This window comes from Talpa occidentalis, unplaced genomic scaffold, assembly GCF_014898055.3.
Source record: "Talpa occidentalis isolate TD23 unplaced genomic scaffold, MPIMG_talOcc4v2.1 talOcc4.13, whole genome shotgun sequence".
Taxonomy (NCBI): Eukaryota; Metazoa; Chordata; class Mammalia; order Eulipotyphla; family Talpidae; genus Talpa; species Talpa occidentalis.
In genome coordinates, this window is record NW_023601322.1 from 23,312,962 (window position 1) to 23,324,131 (window position 11,170).

At 33.9% G+C, this 11,170-nt stretch overlaps 1 protein-coding gene across 6 annotated transcripts in view; it reads left to right on the plus strand.

Moving 5' to 3' along the window:
* Window positions 1-11,170, plus strand: part of SYT4 (synaptotagmin 4) — a 291,633-nt gene that overhangs the window by 276,568 nt on the left and 3,895 nt on the right. For 5 of the 6 annotated variants that reach the window (XM_054694071.1, XM_054694072.1, XM_054694073.1 and 2 more), the window contains exons 3-5: window positions 5,401-5,561; window positions 8,456-9,270; window positions 10,893-11,013. In XM_054694071.1, the coding sequence (XP_054550046.1) occupies window positions 5,401-5,561; window positions 8,456-9,270; window positions 10,893-11,013 (1,097 nt within the window). Of the gene's footprint in view, window positions 1-4,865; window positions 4,925-5,400; window positions 5,562-8,455; window positions 9,271-10,892; window positions 11,014-11,170 lie in introns of all 6 variants that reach the window. The other variant, XM_054694075.1, reaches the window with a different exon arrangement.

The following is an 11,170-nucleotide window of genomic DNA, read 5'->3' on the forward strand; positions in this document are numbered from 1 at the left end:
TATTTGAAAGGAAATTGTCAGTAAAATTACTTTACACAAGTGGTCAAAGTTGGAATTATGATGATCTATAGAAGCTGGAAAAAATGACAATGTCTATTGAGAAGTTATGTTTCTGTTTGTTTTTCTTTAGTATTTATCACAGTTTTGCTCTGTGCATTTGACAGTAAGTTATTTGGAACACAAACTTTAAAAACTGTTACCTTTACATTGCTGTGCATACTTTTGTCAAGATCAGTTGCATATGAAATGACTTCAATGTTTTTTAATGACTTTTTAAAGCTTTTACATCCACATTTTAATAATTTAATTATTTTTCTGGTACTTTAAACAGTACATACTTTACTTTTTTATTAAGTTGTTATTTATATAACTATATAATTTTGGGAATGCAATTTCATACCTATATATGTATACATGCTTCATTTACCCTTAATAGAAACTCCACAGCCAATGTCTTCTCTCCATCTTCCTAACCCCTACTTTTTCCTCCCCCACTCCCTCTGGTATCCAGTAAATTTTTCCCAGAACCTAAGAATTATCTTTCCTATGCATTACCAGTTTGTTTTCTTTGGTTATTTATATTCCACAATCAAATAATTCACTTTCTGACATCTTTGACTTAGCATAATTACCTCAAGATCCATCCATTTCTGTGGATACTGCATATCTCACTTGTAAATCTTTTATGCTACTTAGATAAAATACACTTTACTGTTTTTTAGTTATGTTTATATCATTTTAACTTTATCCTTGCTGCCTGTTTTTTTTTTTTTGTTATAATTGGTCTTATACTAGACTGTATGTTTCCTAGTGATATATTAATCATTTATCCTTGTCAGTTATACCAGGGCTTAACATTAAATTTTGAAGATAATATATATTGCATTAATTATTAAGGAAAAAATCATTTCTTTAGTCTCCATTATTTAAATGGAAAGCCAAATATACTTCTGCTCTTACACTTTCTAATGTATACATAAAAATATCCCAATATTTATTGTTACTGGAAGACAAAGAGAAGTCTCATTTAGAAATAGTTTGGAAGATAGAGGATGGATGTGTTATGAAGAGTTAACCAGAAATGACTGTAAAGTAAACTAAAGCAGGACAAACTATTAGGATGATACCAGGTCAAAATCTTGTTGGAGGACCAACATCCAATAATTAGAGGAGTTGTTTCAATGACTACAACTTTAAAGCAGTCTGGAATATAAAAACAAAATAAAGCCAGAAATTATGAAACAATTGAAACTAAAAAGATCTTGGAAAAATAGGAATTTTTTGGAATATTTGGGGTGATCATTTGTAAAGATCTTTAACTTTTTGGAGAATTGTTGGCAGACAGTCCAGGGTATGTCTAATATGTCACTAGAGACAGTGCTATTATAATTTAAATCAGAATAAATCTGAGTGCTGATAAGTCAGAATATTCATACTATAATGAAACTTTCTCCCTTGGAGGAGAAAGAAGATGTGGATTGTCCGACCCTGGAATGAAATCTGAGAGTAAGCATCATAGTAAATCTATAAAATAAAGGAATGACAAGGACAGACTGAATTTTATAGAGAGCCATGGTTGTGGAATAGTGCTGACCTGATTTGGTAAAAAGTATTGGTAAAAGAAATATGAATATAATATGAATATGAATATGAATATAATTCATTATATATATATATGAATGTATAATGAATATAATATGTTTCCCCCCAGTTCTTTCCTCTTGTAGTCTGTAAGGTCCCTGAGAGCAAGTATATATTTATCATCATGCCCAATGTATTCCCCTGCTTAGCAAAAACTTGGGAAGCAGTAAGTCTGTAATAAGTATGTATCTTTCAAAGAGAAGAAAGGAAAGGATATTATAAGGTTTTTTTTTTTTTTTTTTGGTTTTGATCTTTGTTTGACTTTTGGTTTGGACTATTGAATTCTTCACTCATGTCCCTCTACCGTAATATAGTAGATTGACACATAGTAAATGTTAAATCAGTTGAAGGAAAACAAAAGTAAAAAGGTGTAGAATTAGAAACTTTTGCATTACCAATTGAGAAAATATTTGTGTTGCAGAATTTTGAGTTAGGTGTGCTTGTCATATAAATCTGTCCCATCAACATCAGAGTGAGCATTTTTAGTAGAATGATATGGAACATTGGAATAGTTATCCATTATTCATTATCAGATACTCCATTTTACTCCACCCACATACCAGTAAAATGCCTTTGTATTACTAATCTGGGTATTACTAAAGATTACTGGAGATCATCACAGCATTTTCAAACCTTTTGAATTTTCTTTTTCTTGCCAGAAACCTCTAAACACATCCACTGATATTTCTAAGGAAATAAATGGGAAAACATAGATTAAATCATATCAAGATTAAAACAGATTAAATCGATCATATTAAATCATATCAAATCATTATAATTTATAAACTGTATCAAGAAACTTGATAAATTAAACTGTTAAAATAAAAAATAATAAAATTAATTTATTTTTTTAAGATTCATTTATTTATGCATCCAAGAGCTGGGGTACAGGCCAGAGGCATGGGGAGTGAAAGGATTGACCACAGACAGAGTGGGGAACAGAACAGGCAGACTGACTGAAGTATACTGCTGAGGGGAGCAGCGGGCGAGTCAGGAGAGGTCTGCTGTGCCATATGGGTTGCTCCCTGACCTGCTATGGATCAAATTCATGCTGCAGAGGCTGTGGATTGCTTCATAGGTTGCATCTTAACCCCTTGCGCCACCAGGGAGGCCCGCAGGTTGATTGTTATAAATGCCATAAAAGTACAAAAATGTAAGTGCTCTAATATACAAAGAGATCTTTAGATTGTTTTAGAAGAGGAGATTTTAAAAAGTATGCAAATGGCAAATGTAAGAAAAAAATGAAAAATAGACTTTGCAGTTAACTTTTCCTGAATTTGAATAGCATTGTATAATAACAAGTATAAAATGCTAACTATCCATCAGTAATGACTCAGTAATTCTATTAAAACAATCATATAATGAGTCTTTAAATTCAATGGGATTTCTTAAAAGCAAATCGGATTCAAATGTTCTAATGCTTCTCAAAAAAAAAAAAAACTACTATATTATCTGTCTATTTCTCTATCTCTCTGTCTATCTAAACACACCGTTTGTAATTAAAATCGCAAATAAAGTAGGGAAAACAGTGAACCACTTCAATAAAGAATCATCATGAGGTAAACACTGTCACTTGTATAGAATGGTCTGTGTTTCTCAGGGCAGGAACTTGTTCAAGGCTGTGTGTTTTGGGTGGCAAAAAGCTGGTTACCTAGCAACAACCCCTCCTTTCAAGTCCGCAGGCCAGACCGGCATTGCTAACGTCATCGAATTGATTGCTTGTTTGCTAGATCTGAAGAGGACAATGTAAAATGTGGTAGGGTGCAAATATTGGTTTTAAGAAACTTAGAGGTTTTCCCTCCCTTTTGAGTCTGAATTCCACTCTTCATCTGGTGCTTCTAGAATCTAAAAAGATTGGATGTTAAATAATATGATATCTATCAGATGAAAATGAGGGAAACCTCATACATTTAAATTAATAATATTTATCTTCAGATTCCTTTTAAAATGAAGCAATCAAACATTTACTACATCCACAAAGCAGGAGCTCTAGGCAAGAGGTATTCTTATCCAGAGTATCATTAGAAATGAAACAACCCAGGGTGGAGTGGGGTTCTGTAAAAATAAAGTTTAAGCAATCTAGACAGGCTTTAGATAAAATTTTACCATCTAAAGGTAAAATTAGAGAAATTCTAATTTATACAGAGCATACAAGGTAAACCTCACACCATATTTTTTCTACTTATGATATGCATCACAAATAAATGCCACCCTTTTATCTAATGATTTTTTTTTTGGTACTTTATATGGCACAATCCCACAGGTGTAAACATAGCCAAGGGACACATAATCTGATGAAGTGGATAGATAAACACACAAAATACATATTCTGCCAATAGAAAAATTAAATACAGTAAATTGGTTTGTGTGTCTTCATAGCACAAAGATATCAGATTTAAAAAAAAAAATCTGTTGGAAGAATGTTAAAATGCCAAGTATGTGGGAGTAAGTAGAAAGGGAAAGAAAAGGGACTTTGGTTTAGAAAATTTTCCATGATGCAAAGACTGAAGCCAGTTTCTCCCCAGACACAGTCCTGACGCTTAGAACTCCCGCTAGCCAATAAGCAAAAACCTGTCACTTGTACAGTAGCTTTCTGAGACTCACCTATTGCCTCCATATCGCTCCCATGCCAGCACATAGTGAATATCACTTGCTTATTGAGATCCAAAGCAGAGGAATTCTTTGCAGAGCAATAATTGACTATTGAAGTTATAGCTTGAGTTCTCTCCTTTGGAAAATCACTAAACATTTCTTTTAAAAAGACACTCCAGATTAAAATTAATTAGAATCTGACCCGGAATTTTCCCTATTTCTCTGCCCCAGCAATGTCATCAGCTCAGAAAAAAAAATGTTTTACTTTAATTAATTACCAATAATTATCAATGACATTTTAGATGGCTTCTGTCTGATTCTTGTAGCAATCTTGCACAATCCTGTTAGAAGTTAGGGCTTTTAACAGAAATATTATTCCAGAAGCAGACTCATTATATTGCAACAGTCATAACTAAGAGTGAATCTGAATACAGAGGGGATTATTCCCATCTGTTCCTAAGCACTTTAACTGGTCAAATGTCAGATATTAAAGGGAAGAGAATGACAGACAGATGGAGCAACAACATCAGAAAAATGTTTAGACTAAAAATTTATTAGAAAATAAATTAGTCTTTTGGGAAACTAATTTTGTTTCAAATGGATTGATGAGCCCTGGGTTTTTCTAAACATAGGTTAATATATCAAAGAAAAAGCGAGAAAGCAAGAAAATACATTCTGGCATTTTACATGGGTAAGTTGATGCAAAAAATGGTATCTTTTACTCTTCCCTTATATCGTCTCAGTAAATCACATTATTCTGATAACTCACAGATGCATTTTTACTAATCTAGATGATAAGGAGATTGTTTATTAGAAACTGACAGGGTTGAGTTTTCGGGGTTCATCTCCATGTGCCTCTGAGTCCCCACACAACAGCAAAGCTAATATCCAGTAGTCCAACAGTTAAAATAATTGATGCGTGTGTATTGAATCCTCAGGAGAGAAGAGAGGAAGAAAAAAGGAAGGGGAAAGGAGAGGCTTGGAGGGAGGAGGGGTGGGGGCAGGTGCTGATTTCAACCCTGTAGCGTCAGGATTGCGTCAATTCGGGTTTCAGCCACGTCTGGAGTCTCAGAGACGAGCTTCTGAGAAGAGCCAAAACAGGAACAGGGGTGGCAAATCACTGTGCGAGGGCGAGTAGACCTCCTTCTTTGCCTCTTCCCATTCCAGGCACTGGTCTCCTGGGCTCTGCGCTGTTGTTTTCAGCATTCGGGAAAGCCGGCGCTTCAGATCCAGGCAAGTGAATCAAGCCAGGGAGTTTTCCGTTCAGCACCTTGGACAGAAACGCAGCAAAAAAATGGCTCCGATCACTACCAGCCGGGAAGAATTTGGTAAGCAAGTTACTGAACTTATGACTGTGGTTGTTCCTTGAATACTCGGGAGTAGGCTGTGTCCTCCTCCCCGCGGGATGTTGCATATAGATTCCCTAGGTAAACTGCAAAGGAAAAATCGGAACAGTAAAGGAGCAATTCTGGCTTATCTCTGTTGTTTGTCCATTCGTTGGTATCTTTCTCTTTAAATTGTCTGCTGCTAGGAATATTTTATATCCAGGAAGTTCATAACCATCCAGGTAGCTCTTTAAATTGCAGCACGCGCTGAGTAAAGGAAAGAGGGATCCGTTGTTTGCTTGTTGATTTCATTAATTCTGTAGGTGATTCTTTTTTTGTAAGATAAAACTGCGGTTAACTTGTTAGGGTAAGTCAATGTTTCTGTGATTACATAAGGGTGTGATTTCCGTATGAAGCAACTTCTATACTAAGGGTTTGGGATTATTTCTTAAAGTGTACCATGTTGTTGTTTTATACTGTTTTTTCTTGTGTTCTCAAGATATGTTGCTAGTGAAAGGCACAGATGATACTAGACTTAAAGGGGATAGTTGATATAAGCCAGCTCATTTTATTTCATTTTCACAGGTGAGGTAACCAAAGTCCAGAGAGAAGTATTGCAGGTCATACAGTTAGTTAAAGCTACTGGAAACTAGAATTAAGATTCCTATTTCCCAATGCAGTTTGTCTTTTACTATACCATTTTTTAACACCACTGCACTCCTTTCTTTCAGTAAATAAAATCAGATGTACTTCTTCAAAATAAAAAAAAAAAAAGTGGTATTCCTAGAACACATTTATTCCAAAGGAAAAAGGTCAGAGTTATACTTACTTCCCAAGTATTTTTAATCAGGGAATTATAGAGAAATTTGTGAATAAGGAATGATAACTTAAAAATGCATGTTAATTGTTATCTAACTAAATGAAATGACTGAGATCTTTGCTCTCAAAAGCTTAAAACCTTATCAGTAGAGAATGCATAGGGAATAGGTGAGTCTTTGCATATCACATTGAGTATTTCACCATTTACCATAACTATTAAATAGAAACAATTTATGGTATTATACTCATAAATGAGTTTCTTTCACAGCTTTTCTTTTGAGTGACTGAGTTTATAATGTTGTGATGTTTATTTCCAATTCCTGATATGAAAATCAGAAAATTTCTGATACTGAGTCATTTTCAGAGATGGCGCTAGTGAAAATTATGTTCTAGCTTGGGTCATAAGTCTATTTAGAAAAAAATCATTTTCTATTGCTTTTATTGTTCTTTTGGCAGTAGCTAAAGAATTGCCTTCGTTCATAACTTTGTTTTTGCTTCCTGGCCTTGGAGTGGGCACAATCCCTCCCTCCCCACTCAAAGACTTGAATAGAAGGAAAATCTGAAAAGCTGGTACCAAGTTTAACTGATTATCTTTAGCTCTCAACTCATTCTTCTCCTTAGCATTTGCTGGTTTTTCTACTTGGAGAAGTCAAAGATTTATCTTACCTCCTCATGATTCAGTTTCTTGATACAGCTATACAACAGAATCTTTATTGTTCTCCTTGCTTTTTATCTTCTTATATAGCTCAACTGTTATTACTCATTTCTTAATCTTATATTCTTTGAGTTCATTTTGTGATTATGAAGTAGGTAAGCAGAGGATTTTGGGGGATGGGGTGTGGAGTAACAAAAGATTGATCTTCCAGGGGTTTTTAAAACAAGTCTTAACCCTTTCCTGACTGGAACAGTTAACTTTATTATTCACTCTTTGGAATTAAAAACAGATTGGAACAGAACTAAATACAGATAATGCTGCACTGGTCACATTCTCTTTGATTATATTAAACATTGACTCAGTTGATGCACTGTGTCCAGATATAGCAATACTGCTTTTACTCACACATTGCTACTAATCATTTGTTGGAGAAATATGCTTCCATATGGGACATGATAAGCTTCCTGCATAATCATTGTTACCTAATGTCAGTAATTTAATGTGCCCTCATTCAAGGGAAAGATGCCAATTTAAATTTGATTACCATTTGCCATGTGGAAATGTGCTGGGAAAAATCAGTTATGGATGAAATTGAACTCAATTATCTATATTCACTTTGCTCATTACATGTTAAAGAATGATGATACATTTATAACTGTTGTTCAGTTTTTAGGTGTAATTAATTTGTATTTTGAGCTAATTCAGGGTTTGAGGATTTTTGGGTTGGTATATAAGGAATTTGTAGTGTTATGTTATATAACAATAACATCCTCTTGTTCATCTTTTTTTTTTTTTTAGTCTTCCCCCCAAATGTACATACTTTACTTTTACCACTGTTCCATAATTTGGGTGGATAATAATAATGAGTTTGTGACAATGGCAGTTAATATTCTACCATTTCTTCAAATTACCAGAACCACTGATACTTGCTGTTTTAGTTCTGGGTAAAGCACTACTGAGAATATAGAATCTCATAATATTTGAAGAATGTGCATTTAAAGTTTCATAGTCAGTAAGAATTGATGCTTCTGGAAAGCCTCAAAATGTCAATGAAAGCATAATGAAATTAGTACTGACCCATCCAACTGCTGTAGTTGACTCATATTATCTGAGAAAACAAAGGTTGGTCAGGATCATTTAGCATTCCCTAAACATGACCCAGGCTCAGTTTTATCTTTTCATTGTATTTATGAAAAACTACTGAAACAAAGAAGTTTCTATCATACTTTTTCTTCTGTGTGTCATACAAGGTTGTGCTTATTCCTGAAAGTGAAATGTGTACATAAATCATACCCAGAGCAGTTAGAAAGTAATTCAATCTGTGCAACTTACAGCAATTGTCAGTTCTAGTGTGCTTTTCAAATAGACTCCTATCTCCAACTCTGCTCCTTTAATGTATATTATTGGTCATTTGATTTTTCAGATGAAATCCCCACAGTGGTGGGGATCTTCAGTGCATTTGGCCTGGTCTTCACAGTCTCTCTGTTTGCATGGATCTGCTGTCAGAGAAAGTCATCGAAGTCTAACAAGACTCCTCCATATAAGTTTGTGCATGTGTTAAAGGGAGTTGATATTTACCCTGAAAACCTAAATAGCAAAAAGAAATTTGGAGCAGATGACAAAAATGAAATTAAAAATAAACCAGCTGTGCCAAAGAATTCATTGCATCTAGACCTTGAGAAGAGAGATCTCAATGGCAATTTTCCCAAAACCAATCTCAAAGCTGGCAGCCCTTCTGATCTGGAAAATGTAACCCCGAAGCAGTTTTCAGAGGGGGAAAAAGAGGCTGTTTCCCCTGATAGCTTAAAGTCCAGCAGTTCCCTTACTTCAGAAGAAAAACAAGAGAAGCTGGGAACCCTCTTCTTCTCTTTAGAGTACAACTTTGAGAAGAAAGCATTTGTTGTAAATATCAAGGAAGCCCGTGGCTTGCCAGCCATGGATGAGCAGTCAATGACCTCTGACCCATACATCAAAATGACGATCCTCCCAGAGAAGAAGCATAAAGTGAAAACCAGAGTTTTGAGGAAGACCTTGGACCCAGCTTTTGATGAGACCTTTACATTCTATGGGATCCTCTACACTCAGATCCAAGAGTTGGCCTTGCACTTCACAATCTTGAGTTTTGACAGGTTTTCAAGAGATGATATCATTGGAGAAGTCCTTATTCCTCTTGCAGGAATTGAATTATCTGATGGAAAAATGTTAATGAACAGAGAGATTATCAAGAGAAACGTTAGGGTAATACATTTCTAATGCTTAAAGTATTTATAAACAAACATTTTGTAGCTTTTTGTGTCTAGAGAATTTTCATTAAAATAAGTTTATACATGCCATCTTTACCATGTTTAATTATTAGTCATAATCAAATGGGAAGCAAGGGAATAGAATAGATAAAGGAAATTATCTATTAATTTAACCCACAACTGATAATTTAACCCACAACTGAAATGCTTGATGTATTTTGAGGGTATAAACTAAGTAGGTATTCTTTATGGACCTTTAAATGTCATTTATAGAAGTATTTTTGTTAATTTCTATCAAGCATTGTGACAAAGGTTGTTACTTAAATTAAAATGCAAGCATTTTTTTATTCATAAGTAAGGTGACAAAGTTATTTCAAGGTCAGCATAATTGAATTTTAAATGGAAATAGAAATTTAAAATTGAATCAATCTATCCTGAGGAAGTTATATTGACTTTCCATGAATTGCATTTCAAAGAGGAGACAGCACATCATATTGACTTATAAATGTTCAACTTTATGTTGTATAATAGGGAGTTACTTTTCATTTGATGTTATACTAGTAGTTTTGAGATTATTAGAAAATAATAAGGCACCAAATAGTCAAATTTGGTCATAGTCCCACTTTGATTACAATTGTTATGTTTGAAAAAAACCTGTGACTACAATGCATAATTTTATAGAATACCATAAAGCGCATTTTGAATATATCTTTGCCTTTGCTCTTTTTGAAATTAATGAAAGTCAAGTTCCAAAATTCTTGAGTAGCTGGTTTGAGAAACAGATATGGTTAGTTGTCACAGTGGGAATAAAGCTTTGCTCCCTTGTTCTTCTTGGAGTACTTATCATACAGTTACACTGTGTCAGTTGTAGTATAATTATATATTGACATTCTAGGAGCTTGGGCCCAGCCATCATTATTAGTTAAAATCCAAACCCAAAGTTTACATTTTGTTACTTTCAGTAAAAAGTTATACTTTTGAGTTCTCAATTATCTTAGCTAATGTCGTTAAAGTAATAAATAAATAAATAAATCTATGTGGCATGCTAAGAAGGAATGTCCAAAGAGAAAGCATTAAAAAAATGAAGACAGTTTTCTATAACAAGTCTTTGTATTAAAAAAGGACTCTGTGTGGTGAATGAAGATTCTAACTCAATCAACCCTCTGGGCTTGGAGTGTGGCCAGGGTTTGAATACATTTCAATTGGTCTGAATTCATAAAATTACATGCTAAAGAAATTCAAATCAAATAATTTTGATTTATGTTAGTAATTTCCAGAAGTATAGATTTAATTAAAGACAAAAACTAAAAATATCTATGTGTAGGGATGCTGTAAATATCCTTTTAAACATTTCTAATAAGGGGTGTGGCTAACTCATTAAAAATTTTAACATTTTGTAGTACCTAAAAAAACCACAAGATGGCAGACAGTTGTTTTTTAGGAGGTGAGGCTACTGCACAAAAGCTTGTAATTACTCTTGGATTCTTTAGCGGATTAAAACAAAAATAAGTAGGAAAATAATATTTAAATAGCAATTTTATTATGTTGCTTCAAAAGTTTATATGAGCACAAATCTTAAAATTGAAAAATTCTTATACCCTATCTTTCTTTGTTTAGAAGTCTTCAGGACGGGGTGAGTTACTGATCTCTCTCTGCTATCAGTCCACCACCAATACTCTCACTGTGGTTGTTTTAAAGGCTCGACATCTGCCTAAATCTGATGTGTCTGGACTTTCAGGTAAGAATGCTTCTGAAAAATTCAGGCTCAGCTATAATATATTGGACAACATAGTTTACAACTAACATTGACCTATTGGTTTTGATCTTTTATTTACAATAATAAGTTCTATGACTATTTTTTTTTGTTTCTCATATTATGGAAGCATAATGTGAGC